The sequence below is a fragment of the Macaca fascicularis genome, chromosome 12, assembly GCF_037993035.2.
Source record: "Macaca fascicularis isolate 582-1 chromosome 12, T2T-MFA8v1.1".
In the NCBI taxonomy this organism is placed as follows: Eukaryota; Metazoa; Chordata; class Mammalia; order Primates; family Cercopithecidae; genus Macaca; species Macaca fascicularis.
The window spans coordinates 123,806,942-123,822,965 of NC_088386.1; the positions used below are offsets into that span (position 1 = coordinate 123,806,942).

Sequence of the window (16,024 nt, forward strand, 5' to 3'; positions counted from 1 at the left end):
TTTTGTACAATTTCCTCAGTTTGGTTTACTCTGATGTTTCCTTATGATTTGAGTCAAGTAATTCATTTTGGGCAGGAATTCCAGAGAATTGCTGCTTTTTTTTTTTCTTCAGAGTCTTGCTCTATCGCCAGGCTGGAGTGCAGTGGCATGATCTCGGCCCATTGCAACCTCTGACTCCCTGGTATAAGCGATTCTCCTGCCTCAGCCTCCCGAGTAGCTGAGTTTACAGGCACGCGCCACCACGCCCAGCTAATTTTTGTATTTTTAGTAGAGATGGGATTTCACCATGTTGGCCAGGATGGTCTGGATCTCCTGACCTCGTGATCCGCCCACCTTGGCTTCCCAAAGTGCTGCGATTATAGGCGTGAGCCACCGCACCCGGCCTTGCTGTGTTCTCTTCAGTGCATTGTAATATCAGGTAATATATGTCAGTTCATCCCACTATTGGTAATGTCATCCCTGACTCAAGTGCTCTCTCCCTCAGCCTCCTGAGTAGCTGGGACTGTAGGGGCGCACACCACACCCAGCTAATTAATTTTTTTGTAGAGACTAGATCTTGCCTTGTTGCCCAGGCTGGTCTTGAACTCCTGGGTTCAAGCAATCCTCCTAACTTGGCCTCCCAAAGTGCTGGGATTATAGGTAAGAGCCACCATGCCCCGCCCAAAGATGGCATTTTAAATGGCATGAGCACAAGCAATAAATAGGTGACCAAAATCTACCAAAGACTTTCTCATTTCTATAGAACAAACTCTTTGCCCCACCCTCTATGTGTCCTTCCGGAGTGTCTTAATGGCTAGGAGAAAGTTTGAGCTGGAAGAGAGCTTGGATTTCATATGGTTTGCTGTTTTCCAAGTATGGGATGCTTACTACTGGTGAGAAAAAGATGATTTTTCTTTTTTTTTTAAATGTGTTGCATGTTTATATTAGGTTAAATTGTGTCACTTAGTAGCAAAGGCTTTGCCATCTCAATGATCTTTTCAATCTTCTGAACACATCAAGTAGGAAGGCTCAGTTGGGTGCTATTCCATCTTGTAGCCTGTCTTAACTATCTCAAACAGTTGCTAATTTCCCTCCCTCCCTCCCTCCCTCCCCCCTCCCTCTCCCATCCCTCCCTCCCTCCCTCCCTCCCTCCCTCCCTCCCTCCTTCCTTCCTTCCTTCCTTCCTTCCTTCCTTCATTTACAAAGAAAGGAATGGTTTTGGGTTCAGAGTCTTTGTGGCAGTATATAGTAATTAGTATATAGTAATATAGTAATATATAGTAGTATATAGTAATTCAATGCCTTTAGATCAATATATTTTCTATTTTTACTGTGCATACACATATATACAATGTATTTTAAAAATTGACATTACAATATGTAGTTTTATCACTTGGTTTACAACTAAATATATTGTGAACATTTTCTATAACAGTTAAAAGAATTGCATAGCTTGGAGGAGACATAATTTATTAAGCAATCTTGTTGGGGACATTGAGGCATAATTTTATTTTTATAAGGAGACTTCATTCTTTTTACAACACCTTTGGGAAAAAAATGGGAGTCCTTGTCTCATATAGCTTTCTACAGACGATGGAAACTTGCCCTTCCATTTAGCCTTTTAATTTGCTTCTCTACACCCACCTAATCACCATCAAGTAACCCATTTTATGTTTTCCAACTTCTCTCTCCCATTTGCTTCCTCTTTCCTACCCAGTCTCCCTGCATACATGCAGATGAACTTCCATTCCTTCAACCCTCTGTTTCCTCTCCTTAAAGAGGCTTTCTTTCCTTTTAAAGAGACTATTTTAATTGATTTTTATCAACTCTACTCAAAACTGTATCCTAAGGTCCACATTAGGATTAGTCTTTAATAATCTGGAGATATAATTCAATTGTTTAAAATAACATTTTAAGAAGACCTTGGTAGAATTATATGTATCAAGAAACACTGGACTTAGGCACAATGGAGATATGGCTGACTTTCTTTTGACAAAAGAAGTAGTTTTTGTGGGGAGGGCAGGGCAAAGAGGTAAGAAGTAGTTGGCATTATAAGGAAATGTTAGAGACCATTTTGGAAATGTATTCATTATTTTAAGGCAACTAACAAATGATCATCTTTCAGTTAGGACATTGTAGCAGCAGGTCATGAAATTTGCATGATATTTAAAATTGTATTTCTGGAAATAGGTCAACAGCAATTAATAGTAACTTTGTATAGAAAGGCAGATGCCGGCCGGGCGCGGTGGCTCAAGCCTGTAATCCCAGCACTTTGGGAGGCCCAGACGGGCGGATCACGAGGTTAGGAAATCGAGACCATTCTGGCTAACACAGTGAAACCCCGTCTCTACTAAAAAATACAAAAAAAAAAAAAAAAAAAAAAACTAGCCGGGCGAGGTGACGGACGCCTGTCGTCCCAGCTACTCGGGAGGCTGAGGCAGGAGAATCACTTGAACTCGGGAGGCGGAGCTTGCAGTGAGCTGAGATCCGGCCACTGCACTCCAGCCTGGGCGACAGGGTGAGACTCTGTCTCAAAAAAAAAAAAAAAAAAAGAAAAAAGAAAGGCAGATGCCAGCTAGCATAAAAGTGGTACATGCAGACGGTGGTAGTTCTGGAGCCCTGGAAGCCATGAGATGCTCATCCATCACAAGGCCAGCACAGCCAGGTAGAAATGCCTGAATAAAGCAGCGGAGCTGGCTGTGCCAGCATTTACACATGGAACACTTCTTGGACAGCCGGGTGTCATGGGGCACAGACCCACAGTTCTCTTTGCATATGTCGTGCTCACAGTTCCATCCATAGAAGGAGTGGGGGCAGGCACAAAAGGACCCCAACATGCAAGTTCCCCCATTCAGGCAGCAGGTTCTGTTTAGCTCCTTACTGTCCTGTATCCCTATGGGGGGCACAAGCTGGGAAGACGGAGGACAGATTGCAGGCTCCTCCTGGGGCCGAATGCTGTCATCTCTGAAGGCCAGGTCTCCCTGAGACGGACGCACAAGTTCCTGATGGCCCAGCCCTTAACGACCAATTCAACACCTTAAAAAAATTGCCTTTACTTTTACAGTTATTGGCTGTTTACTGAACATTTCATATAATTTTAAATTTAGAAATGAAAACTTCACAGGTGGGATTGAATTTCATATAATTTTCAGTAAACAGCCAGTAACCGTAAAAGTAAAGGTAATTTTTAAAATTACATTTTACAAAGTGAAGTAAAATAAGTGAGTCAATCTAGAGACATTTTAATAACTTAAAGAAAACTTAGGTATGGATCTCTGGAAGAGGTAAGGCGAGATATGGCTCATAGTTGTGCAGATAACACAGGAATTACTTAAGTTTGGGAAATTCCGATTTAGGCCAAATTTCTTAAAGGAAATTGACAAGCTGGCTGGCTGACTCTTTCTCTCCACAGGTTTCCTGATGGAAACGTGGCAGGCAAACAACGATGCTGGCAAGAAATAGGACAGGCCGCATGAAGGCCTGGAGAGTTTTAAGCCCAGGTTGAGAGTACAGGTGCAGGCTTTCTGGTGTAGGTTCCGACGCACCTGCCTTCAATTTCTGCCTCTACTATCCATTTAGGCTGCGACCTCTGGTAGTTCTCCACTTTCTCTAATGCTCAGTTACTTTATCCTTAAGAAGTGGTACATAACTCACACCTTGTTCGGATTATATGAGTATGTGTGCATACAGCGTTTAGTGCAACGTGTGGCACAGAGTCAAGAAACGCAGGATATTAAGTTGAGGTCATTTTTCTTTTGGGAGGACAAGGACAGGGCACGGGCTGGGGCTCTGAGTGGTAACCAGCGCGGGCTTTTCCTCCTGCCCTTCCTTTTGGGAAACGAATGTGCTAAAATAGTGCATGCAGCCCAGGCTCTGGCCTAGGCCGTCGGTTCCCGGCCATGTTTAGCTCCTCTGAGGTCGCCCTTAGTGAGAACACGAGGTGCCCCCACCCCGTTCACTCTAGACACCTCCAGAACACTCGCCTCCCGAGCACTGGAGCCCCGGGGTACCCGCAGCGGCTCCCGGAGACCGATCTCCCGGCTCTGCGTCCCACGACCGCTTGGGGCAACCTGCGCATGCGCACCCGCGTCCCTCTGCTGTTAGCCGTTTCCATGGCTACGAAGCCCATCTGCCGGGGATAGCAGAACAGGAAAATGAAGCTCAAGAGTTTCCTGCTTCGGTATTATCCGCCAGGTACGCGCCAGCCCGGCCCGTCAGCCCCACGTGGGACCCTGGGCTCCCAGACTGGGAGGGTTTGGGGCGGAGGAGGGCAGGGGGACTGAGGGGCGGCGGGGTCCCCAAGTGGGACAGGAAGTCGGGCACTTCCCAACCTGTGCCCCTCATTCCTTCAGATGCTGGACTCTTCCTCAAAACATTAACAATTACTCTTTTAGGAATTTAAAGAGTTTAGCTTGACTGTGCATGCATATCAGTCCTTCTGAATTTATTGAGTGCCTACTGCTTACACGCTTTGTGCTCTGTGCTATGAACCTTTAACGAAGTTCATAGTCCTTGATTTCAATGAGTGAAGTAATTATGGAATAAATTACTTAACTATTACTTAGTAACATAAGCAATACATTAATTACCTAATCCTTGCCTAACTCTAATTTTAGGTGAGGACATGTTCACCTTTAAAGAATAAGTGACACCCATTGATCACCCAGCTTGTTAGGGACAGAAATAGAAGTGGAATTCTTGGGTTCTAATTCGGAACTCATTTTCTAAATTAGAAACATCTGCAAGTAAACAAACAACCAAACAAAAAAATCTGCAAAACATGCCACAAGGCAGAAGATAACCAAATACACTTGCCCAATGAAGTTTGGATAGAAGTGTCATAAAGATTTCAAAGGAGGGTAAGATACTTTGGACCTGTTTGGTTTAGAATAGCTTTATGAGGGATGGGACTTGAATTTAAGGTTGAATGTCTCACTTTTCCCAGCAACATATCCAACATCGCCGATGAGGTATCACACAAGATCTCATGATTTCTTTTTTCCAGTCCCATCCCAATCCTGCTGCTTCCTCAGACTGTGCCCTCCCAGTAGAAGGCATCATCACCCAGCCTGTTTTTTTGCCAGAAACCTAGGTGGTCACTTTTTGTTTCTCTCTTGTGATCATTAATTCCACCCCACCCCCACCCCCACCCCCGCATTGCTTTATCCATTCTGCCAGCTCTAAGTCCAAAATATTCTGTGAATCCATCAGATTATCCCTCTTTCCATAGCACAGATTTCTTGGTCTAACATCCCTTCCAGCTGCCAGCCTAGTCCAACCCTCCATTCCAGCCACCATTCCCTCTGGCTGGGCCATTCCAGTGGCTTTTCAACTAGATTCCTGGTTTTCTCCCTCATCTCTTACAATCCATCTGCCACTAGGAGCCAGTGGAATCTGAATTCAAGATCTCCAATAGTTTCCTACCATGCTGAGAATACAATCCGCACCCTGTGGGATTTGGCTTATCCTGCACTGTTAACTTCTAAAACTTCACTTGTGTACCCTCACTGTACTTCCAACTTCTTTCGCTTGTTCTTCTAAGACTTAAGAGAGGGTCTTTTACTCATTTGTTTTGTGGACCCAGCTTTCCCTAGAGCTAGGAAAAGCTGCTTCCTTTTCTTTATTCAGTTTCAATTGATGTCAGCCACCTGAAGAGACTTTCCCACCTATTTGAAGTAGCCTGTGCTGATTTTACTCTATGCCATAAAGTGCTTAAAAATTATATTTGTCAGCATCCAAAACTCTACTTGTTATGTTTCAAATGTCTGCCTCTTTCCCATTTAATGTAAACTTCGTGAGAACTAAGATCTTAGTGGTTTTTTTTTTTTTTTTTTTTTTATCATTGTAGCATCCCCAGCTTCTAGAAGAGATTTGGGGACATAGGAGATCAGGAATGTTTGTTGAATGAATGTATGGATAAATGGATGTGTTTGATGAGAGGTCAGGTATGGAAATTACTGAGAATAAATACTGAAAATCTTAAGGGATGCTGCTTCTGCCTCCCTGGAAGACCAATCCTGGACAGCTACTTTCTCCAATGGGAAGTTGACATTTGTAGAAAAGACACTCATTTTCTCCATCATAGAATTCCAGTTAAAATAACATGAGAAAGATATATATATGAGAGTGTCTAGAGAAATTTATTTTATGTAATTAATTAATTTATTTAATTTTTGAGACAGAGTCTTGCTCTGTCGCCCAGGTTGGAGTGCAGTGGCACAATCTTGGCTCACTGTAACCTCCACCTCCTGGATTCAAACGATTCTCATCCCTCAGCCTCCCAGGTAGCTGAAATGACCGGTGTGCACCACCATGCCCAACTAATTTTTGTATTTTTAGTAGAGACGGGGTTTCACCATGTTGGTCAGGCTGGTTTTGAATTCCTAACCTCAAGTGATCCACCTGTCTTGGCCTCCCAAAGTGCTGGGATTACCGGTGTGACCCACTGCACCAGGCTGAGAGTATCTACAAAATTTAAATTAGGCATAGGTATATAGTATATAGAAAATTAAAAATTAAGACTAATAGTCTGTTTCCTTTAAGTATTCCATAATTTTCTTTTGGCTCTTTTTGCCCATAGGCCTGTGCTGGTTCCCATAGGTGTACCAATAAATGAAGTTCTTGCTTTCATCCCTTGTTGTGGAGCATAGGTTAAGAATGTGGGCTCTGGGTTCAGAATAACTGATTCTCAACATATACCATAAAAAAAAAAAAAAAAACTTGGGCGATTTGTTTTATTCTATCAAAGCGTGGGTGCATGGTGACAATAGCACCACTTCACAGGTCTACTAGACCCTTCCAGCTGCTTATCTTATTTGATTCTTTCTCTTCAGAGTAAAGAAACCTTTTTGGAAGAATATTCTCCCCAAGTGCTGTCCTCCCTTCCTATCATGCTTTCACCCTCATTGCCCCACTGAAACTGCCCACTCCAAGATCTCCAATGACATTCCCATTGCTAATCCACTGGCCAAGCCACTGTCCTTGCCTGCCTTGACCTGACAGCAGCATTCGACCCATTTGACCGCTCTGCTTTTCTTTGGCTTCCAGGACACATACTCTATTTTCCTTCCTGTCTCACTGTCACTTCTTCTGGGTTCATCTTGTTGGTTCCTCTTCTTCTTTTTGATTATTTAATGTTGGAGTGCCCCAGAACCCCAAACTTGGATTTCCCTTTTCTATCTACGCTCATACACTAGCCAATCTCATCCATTCTCAAGGCTTAAAAACTATCCTGAAGCTGGGCGCAGTGGCTCACGTCTGTAATCCCAGCATTTTGGGAGGCTGAGGTTGGCGGATCACCTGAGGTCAGGAGTTTGAGACCAGCCTGCCCAACATTGTGAAACCCCATCTCTACTAAAAATACAACACAATTAGCCAGGTGTGGTGGTGCGGGTCTGTAATCCCAGCAACTCAGGAGGCTGAGGCAGGAGAATTGCTTGAACCTGGGAGGTAGAGGTTGCAGTGAGCCAAGATTGCACCAGTGCACTCCAGCCTGGGTGCCAGAGCGAGACTCTGTCTCAAAAAAACAAAAAACAAACCATCCCACATAGTCCTGAGTACCTAACTGCCCACCCGACACATTCATTTGAATGTCCACCATACATCTCAGATGGGGGTCTCCCATGGTCTCCCCCATCTCAGCAAATTGCAGCTCCATTTCTCCACTTGCTCATGTCAGACATTTTGGACTCTTCCTTGTCTCCTCTCTCTTACCTTCACATCCACTAACAGATCCTGCTGGTCCTGCCCTCAAAATATATGCAGAATTCAACAATTTCTCCTATCTGACTGGTACCATTCTTTTCAGCTTGAAAGCTTCCTTCCACCTTTGCCCCTCTTCAGTCTATATGGCAATGGGGTCGTTCCGTTAGAGCATAAATATGACCATGTCACTCTTCTGCTCCAGCCCTCCAGTGGCTTCGCAGCTCGCTTAAAGTAAAAGGGCCGTGATCCCCAAGGTCCTGCAAAATCTCACCCCCTGTTGCTTCCCTGACCTCACCACTTTCGACTTTTCCCTCCAGCAACACTCCTCTCCTTGGTGTTCCTTGGATGGGGCAGAGGTGTTCCCACCCAGGGTCTGCAGTTGCTGTTCTTTCTGCCTTGAATAACCTACCCTTGGACATTTGTATCGCTAGTGCCCCAACTTTTTAAACTCTTTCCTCAACAGTGTGTAAAGTGAAGACTTAGATGACTCCTTTCTGAACATTTCTATCTTCTTCCCATGATATTTCACAGCCCCTTTCCCTGGTTTGTCTTTTCTCCTTGGGGCTATCTTTTTCCAACTCATCATTATTTTACTCACTTATTTTGCTTACTGAGAATAAAAGATTGATGAAGGTAGAAACTTTGTCTATTTTGTTTACTCCTTATCTCTAGCACCCAGAGGAGAGCCTGGTGCATAAAATGACATTAATGTTTTTGTTGAATAAGGGAGTTTAATGAGATTATGTGTGTAAGCAGAATGCCTCAAACTCATCTTGAAATGTGAAAGGGCCAGATAAGCGATCTTTGATCTACTTCAGCTCTAAAAGCCTAGGATTCTTTTTTTTTTCTTTTTTTCTTTTTTGAGATGGAGTCTAGCTCTGTCACCCAGACTGGAGTGCAGTGGCTGATCTTGGCTCACTGCAAGCTCTGCCTCCTGGGTTCATGCCATTCTCCTGCCTCAGCCTCCCAAGTAGCTGGGACTACAGGCACCCACCACTACGCCTGGCTAATTTTTTTTTTTTTTTTTTTTTTTGTATTTTTAGTAGAGACGGGGTTTCTCCGTGTTAGCCAGGATGGTCTGGATCTCCTGACCTCATGATCTGCCCACCTTGGCCTCCCAAAGTGCTGGGATTACAGGCATGAGCCACCGGGCCTGGCCAAGCCTAGGATTCTTGTAGCGATCTTAGGCTCACATAATTCTCTTGACTCATGCTTGCGACTATTGCCTTAATGCCTATCTTGTAATGAGGTCATATTACTTAGCGTGCTTGACATTTAATTTCTGAATTCCAATCTTTGGTGAGCCAAATCATACGCAAGTTTCCAAGATACTACTGAATAGAAGGTGGGTGTTTCAATAATAGCATTATCAGATAGGAAAAAATCGTTCCACTGAATCATTCCTGTGCTACCTTTATCCCTTCTGCATATAGAGCAGTTTTGTTTTGCCTCCCAATCCTCGAATTTTCGCCCTCCCACTTTCTTTTGGATAACGTATAGGTCAGGGGCATTGTCTTGCTGCTATCTACTGAATTATCCCTCTCCCTACCTACATTCCCAAAGGCTAAATGTACATGCCAGTAACATGGCTAACCAAACATGGGACATTCCTTTCCATCTTGGTCACATTTATTAATTCATAAGCTCTTTGCTTTGGGAAAAGTGGGTGTTGACTATGTGCTTTTCAGCTGACTCAGTTGTGACAATTTTTGTATTTTGTTTATTGTGTGAAGTCCATAGTTCTTTGACCAGGAGAAGGAATTAAGTCAACATTAACTAATCTAGTTAACATTCTGAGAACTTTAAGGATTTCTGTTGATTGAATATATAATCTAAGTAAAGAATACTAGTATCATTTGAAGCATGCCCTTTTAATGTATTGAAGAATTTGAGGAATAGAAGCTTCGTTACCTAAGTGTTTTGGGAATTAGATTTGTTGAATAATGCACAATCAAGGGAAAATAAAGATTATTAAGATATGATGGGAAACAATCACTGAAGAAAAGCATGTATTTCTGGCAGCATCTTTGTTTATTTTAATTTTTTATTTTTATTTTTGAGACACAGTTTTGCTCTGTCACCCAGGCTGGAATACAGTGGCACAATCTTGGCTTACTGCAACCTCTACCTCTGTCTCCCAAGTAGCTGAGATTACAGGCATGTGCCATCATACCCAACTAATTTTAGTATTTTAAGTAGATATGTGGTTTTACCATGTTGGCCAGGCTGGTCTCAAACTCCTGACCTCAAGTGATGCACTTGCCTTGGCCTCCGAAAGTGCTGGGATTATAGGCGTGAGCCACTACTCCCAGACTCTTTGTTTTCTGTTTTTATTCTTCATGACACATATCACAGCCTTTTGCTCATATTGGAGCTCACTAATCGTGAGAGGGATGAACATATTGCCTAGATCAAAATTCCACAACGTTTTTGGCACTAGGGACTGGTTTTGTGGAAGACAATTTTTCCACAGACCAGGGGTATGGTTGCGGGATGAAACGGTTCCACCTGAGATCATCAGGCATTAGTTAGATTCGCATAAAGAGTGTGCAACCTGGATCCCTGTATGCACACTTCACAATAGGATTCGTGCTGCTATGGGAGTCTAATGCTCTGCGGATCTGATAGGAGGCTGAATGAGCTCAGGCGGTAATGCTCGCTCGCTGGCTGCTCACCTCCTGCTGTGTGGCCCAGGTCCTAACAGGCCACAGACTGGTACTGGTCCACGGCCCAGTAGGGTGGGGGGACCCCTGGCCTAGAGGTTTTGTCACAGTGAAGCAGTCAAATGTACATGTTTAAATTTTGTACTTTATTTTCTAGATCCATTTGTACAGCATCCCAAATAATTTTTAGTAGTCAGCTTAAAGAGTTTGAACTTTTTACTTTATTACAAACAAGTAGTGAATAAAGAAAGCAGACTTTTGTTAACTTATCTGCTAAAATGTTAAAAATGCATTTCCTTAGGGTATTAGATCATACTCTGTGTACTGCCAGGTGCTAATTCTTTCCAACTTTTCTCTGCGTTACAGATTATTATTATATTGCTTATTCATTGTGTACATTATTTATTTATGCAAGCATTTATTTCCTCAATAATTAATAGCACATATTAAATACCCTCATATATAATGCAAAAAATCTAAAATTATAGTACAGAAAGAAACACTCCCTTGATGATAATGGTGTCTTGCATTGATACAGACTTTGTATGTTTAAAGTATGTATCTTTCTTGAATTTTCAAATAGCTTTGTAGCAATCTTGATCTTCAAGGATTTATATTCTGATAATGCTGATCAACTGGGCATGGTGGTGCATGCCTTCAATCCCAGCATTTTGAGAGACTGAGGCAGGAGGATGGCTTGAGCCCAGGAGTTGAAGACCGGCCTGAGAAACATAGTGAGATCTTGTTTCTACAAAAAATTAAAAAATTAGCTGGGCATAGCGGCATGTGCCTGTAGTCCTAGCTACTCAAAAAGATGCGGCAGGAGAATGGCATGGGTCCCCAGGAGTTCGGAGCTACAGGGAGTGTTGATTGTACCACTGCACTGCAGCCTGGGTAACAGAGCAAGACTCAGACTCTAACAAAATGAAAAAGAAAAGATGTCGATCCCTATCATTTTTTCTATTTTCTTATTTTTCTCTTACTTTTTAAATTTAAATTTATTTCTATTTATTTATTTATTTATTTATTTTTGCCTAGGCTGGAGTGCAATGGCACAATCTCAGCTCATTCAACATCTGCCTCCTGGGTTCAAACGATTCTCGTGCCTCAGTTTCCCAAGTTGCTGGAATTACAGGCATGCCACCACACCTGGCTAATTTTTTCCATTTTTTAGTACAGACAGGGTTTCACCATGTTGGCCAGGCTTGTCTTGGACTCCTGTCCTCAAGTGATCTGCCTGCCTCGGCCTCCCAAAGTGCTGGAATTACAGGCATGAGCCACCGCGCCTGGCTTCTCTTACTTTAATAAAATATTTGTGTATAGCCAAATAATGGAAAATGCATCAAGGAATAGCTAAGATCAGCGATCATGACTTGAAAGGAGCCACCTGACACGTTAGAGTGCCCATGTCTTCAAGCTGCTGATGTTGAATATTATCAGTCTTTGTGATCTTTGCTAATTTGATGGGTAAAATTTATGTCTATTCTGTTCTGTATTTTTTCTTAATAATGAAGTTAGGGACTTTTTGTTTTGGTTTGTTTATTGATCATTTTCTGTCTTTGTAAATTGACTGCTCCTGACTTTTGTCCAATTTTCTTTTAAAAAATCATTTTTGGAGTTCTTTATACTAAGTTCTTAAAGCTTTGTGTTTATGGTTCAAACTTCTTTGCTGATTATTATTTGCCTTTAACTTTGTGGCATCTTTTATTGTACAGAAGCTTACAATTTATTTTAGACAAATTTGTCAATTTTTTCTTTTATAGCTATTTCATGTACTTACAAAGGTGATTACAGACACTAGGAGACAAATACATTGTATTATCTAGAATATTTTATATTTTATTTTTAATATTAAAATTTGTAATCAACCTGGAATATTTTTGTACATTGTACGTGGCAGAAATCTATTTTATTAAGTTTTCAAAAAATCCAACTGATTATTACATCTTTTATTGACCAATACATTCTTTCTCTATTAATTTGAAATATTATCACATCATTTATTGAACAATACCTTCTTTCTCTATTAACTTGAAATATACTTTCATTTTATTTTTAAATTTTGATGCATAGATGATCAAAATTGATGATTATTATACTGATCTAATTTTGTATCAAAACCACACTTTATTTTTTTATAGTTCATTGTAATATCCGGTCGAGTAAATTTTCACATTTCAAAAAGTAAAATCATTTTAATTACATTAACTTCATAAATTTGACATCTTTACAGCATTGGGTTTTCTCATCCAGAAATATGTCTCCTCATTTATCACAATTTTCTTTTATATTCAATAGTACATTTAGGACTTACACATTTCTTGTTAATTCTATATTTGGATATTCAGTAATTTTCTTTGCAATTATAAGTGTGATCTTGCCATTAACTGTATCTGCAATGGGTACAGTATCTCTTTCATTTTTTTTTTTTTTTTTTGAGACGGAGTCTCGCTGTGTCGCCCAGGCTGGAGTGCAGTGGCCGGATCTCAGCTCACCGCAAGCCCCACCTCCCGGGTTTACGCCATTCTCCTGCCTCAGCCTCCCGAGTAGCTGGGACTACAGGCGCCCGCCACTGCACCCGGCTAGTTTTTTGTATTTTTTAGTAGAGACGGGGTTTCACCGTGTTAGCCAGGATGGTCTCGATCTCCTGACCTCGTGATCCGCCCGTCTCGGCCTCCCAAAGTGCTGGGATTACAGGCTTGAGCCACCGCGCCCGGCCCAGTATCTCTTTCTTATCTTCTTCTAGTCTTAGCTTTTTGTATTCTATTCATCTTTTGTAAGCACCTTAAATCTTTTTTATAACATGTGGCATACAGTTAGGTTTAAAAATATTTTAACAATGCTGTAATGTCCATATTTTGCTGAAAAGTTTAATGTGACATGAACAGTCTTTTTTTTTTTTTTTTTCACTCTAAGGAAATAAGTACTGGTTGACTCTCCACAGAATCTTTCTTTCTTTCTTTTTAAGTTTGCTTTTGAGAGTAGAGTTTGGTTTCAGGTCTCTGGTACAAAGGAACTACTTCTTGGGGGGAGAAAACCAAAACAAAATTATGCCAAACTATCCCCTAAGTAGCATTTGCTTGCTGTGTTGTAGTGTTCTGGACAGTTTCTTGAGTCATTATAAGCATTTTGCATTATTTTTCTGTTCTAAAATCTTGCCGTTCGTTACACAACAGCTGCTTGGATTTCCTGTTTAGGTTTCAGCACATCCGTGCAGCAAGACAGGGTTGAGAAACATTCCCTCCGAGAGATCATAGCTGTGCAGCTGAGTGGGTAGTGATGTCCGACTCTGAGGTGGAAACTCCAGAGGAGAAGCAGTGTTGAAGGAGAAGATCCTGGACTCTTTGAGGTGGTAGGGAGACATCTATATATCTGGAACTCAGAGGAGATATAGACTGGAGATTTGCGATTAATAGTTAGCATGTTGATGGTAATTAAAGTCATGGTACTGATGAATGTATATAGGGAAAGAATGTAAGGTGAGAAGAGAAGAATCTGTAGACCTGAAGTTTAAAGATGCTTAGTGTTTAAAGGTCAGGGAAAAGAGGACAAAGGAGAACAAAAAATAACAAAGTGATTGGAAAAAGAGAAAGAAGAGATTTTATAAAAAACCTAAAGAGGGTATATTTGAGGAAGGAGGATATATTGTTTATAGTATTGATTATTTCTGAAAGGCCACATGTTATAAGGACAGAGAATGTCAAATGCATTAAGCAATTTGAGGACGGTCTTCCTGTCATCTACCAGTTAGTTCAGGTATTCAACAAGCACTGCTAGAGCATTTTGAAAGATCATGAAGACACTGGATAAGGGCAGGCACTTTTGATAGAGAAATGGAATCCAGAGAGGAATCTGAGTATGTTGCTTGTACTTGAACCTAAATAAAAATCACAGGCCTGCTGTACTTAAATCATGACTTGCCCTGAGAAGGATCTTTTTGGGAATATAGGGAAGCATAGGACATGGATATGCTTCCTTCTTCAAGATGTTACAATCTCACTGGAAAGAGAAGGCATAAATGCAATTTAAATAATACAAGGTGACCATGTAGGATATGCCCCAAGGTAGCATTTGATTAATACCTAGAAAATAAGCACTGTTCATTAAGATTTTATTCCAGGTGCTTTATATACATCTTATTTAATCTCAACCAGCAAAGTGTAGGTTCATAGATGAGAAAATTGACATTTGCTAGATTATGACATAAGTAAGGGGTTGAGGATCTATCTGATGCCAAGTATACACTTTTCAACTCTGCCACGTTCTTTTTCTTTTCTTTTCTTTTCTTTTTCTTTTTCTTTTTTTTTTTGAGACAGAGTTTGACTCTGTCACTCAGGCTGGAGTGCAGTGCTGTGATCTTGGCTCACTGAAACCTCCGCCTCCTGGGTTCAAGTGATTCTCCTTCCTCAGTCTCCCAAGTAGCTGGGATTACAGGTGCCTGCCATAGTGCCCAGCTAATTTCTGTATTTTTATTAGAGATGGGGTTTCAGCATGTTGGCCAGGCTGGTCTCAAACTCCTGACCTCAAGTGATCTGCCCACTTGGCCTCCCAAAGTGCTAGGATTACAGGTGTGAGCCACTGCACCTGGCCTCTGCCACTTTCTTTCTTAATGGCTCAGTGCTTTTGAAAAGTAAATAGAGTGTTTTGGCAACATTTCCTATTTTCCCTTGATCTGAAATACTGCTGGAATTATATCTGTTATACCAAACTATGGTCTATAGCAGTGATTCTCAAACTGTGGAGGACTCCTGGGCACCCTTGAACACTTTCAGCAGGGTCTCAAGGTCAAACTTATTTTTCCTAGTAACAATAAGATGTTACTTCCTTTTCTACACTGTGCTGACGTTGTCACTAATGGTGCAGAAGCAATGGAAGGTGAAACTGCTGGTGCCTTACTACAAATCAAGGCAGTGACACCAAACTCTAATGGTGGTCACTGTATTTCTTCTTCACTGACACACTCTCACAATAGGAAAAAACAACAAAAAAAATCCCAACAGAACAACCTAGTTTTGCTTGAGGATTTCCTTGATGAAACAGTGAAAATTATTAATATAGCAAAACATTAACATGGGAGTGCATGTATTTTGAGTATTCCAGGTGATCAAATAGGAAGTACTAAGAAAGCACTTCTGCTCTAGTGTGAAGTCTGATAGTTGTTGATATGGTTAGGCTTTGTGTCCTCACCCAAATCTCATCTTGAATTATAATTCCCACAATCCCCACATGTCAAGGGAGAGACCAGGTGGAAGTAATTGGATCAAGGGGAGGTTCCCCCATGCTGTTCTCATGATAGTGAGTGAGTTCTCACGAGATCTGATGGTTTTATAATTGTTTGGTAGTTCCTCCTGCATTCATTCTCTTCCTGCCACTTTGTGAAGAAGGTGCCTTGCTTCCTCTTTTCCTTCCACCATGATTGTAAGTTTCCTGAGGCCTCCCCAGCCATGAGGAACTGTGAGTCAGTTAAACCTCTTTCTTTTATAAATTACCCAGTCTTGGGAAGTTCTTTAGAGCAATATAAAAACAAACTAATACAGTTGTCTTAAGGAAAATATAGGTGGTCGCTTGAGTTCTGAGATGAGCCAACTTTTTTTTCATGGAAAAGCATTTTTACTTGAAAGACTGAGAAACAACATGGTTTTCAGACTCAGACATTTGGTAGACATTTTCTTGAAAAT

The 16,024-nt window shown here is 41.4% G+C and overlaps 2 protein-coding genes across 14 annotated transcripts in view; one reads left to right on the plus strand and one right to left on the minus strand.

Annotated features, from left to right (window-relative positions):
* Positions 1–2,510: 2,510 nt before the first annotated feature.
* On the minus strand, positions 2,511–4,093 carry LOC102130359 (protein Cripto-like). The gene is made up of 3 exons (XM_065526449.1): positions 3,990–4,093; positions 3,311–3,459; positions 2,511–2,995 (listed from the first exon to the last, which is right to left on the minus strand). The coding sequence occupies exons 1-3, from the start codon at positions 4,091–4,093 to the stop codon at positions 2,511–2,513; spliced, it is 738 nt and encodes a 245-aa protein (XP_065382521.1).
* Positions 4,076–16,024, plus strand: part of DAW1 (dynein assembly factor with WD repeats 1) — a 58,241-nt gene continuing 46,292 nt past the window's right edge. For 7 of the 13 annotated variants that reach the window (XM_045367818.3, XM_074010380.1, XM_074010381.1 and 4 more), the window contains exon 1: positions 4,076–4,173. In XM_045367818.3, the coding sequence (XP_045223753.1) occupies positions 4,134–4,173 (40 nt within the window). In that variant the 5' untranslated portion in view covers positions 4,076–4,133. Of the gene's footprint in view, positions 4,174–13,577; positions 13,699–15,717; positions 15,801–16,024 lie in introns of those variants that run through there. The other 6 variants (XM_074010382.1, XM_045367819.3, XM_074010383.1 and 3 more) reach the window with 3 other exon arrangements.

Excerpts from the sequence above, each read along its gene's own strand:
- LOC102130359 (XM_065526449.1), bottom strand. The coding sequence starts at position 4,093 with ATGGAAACGGCTAACAGCAGAGGGACGCGGGTGCGCATGCGCAGGTTG. Across the intron at positions 3,460-3,989 it reads GTCTCCGGGAGCCGCTGCGG|GCCTTCATGCGGCCTGTCCT; the intron begins GTACCCCGGGGC and ends AAAACTCTCCAG. Across the intron at positions 2,996-3,310 it reads TCGGAATTTCCCAAACTTAA|GGCTGGGCCATCAGGAACTT; the intron begins GTAATTCCTGTG and ends TTGGTCGTTAAG.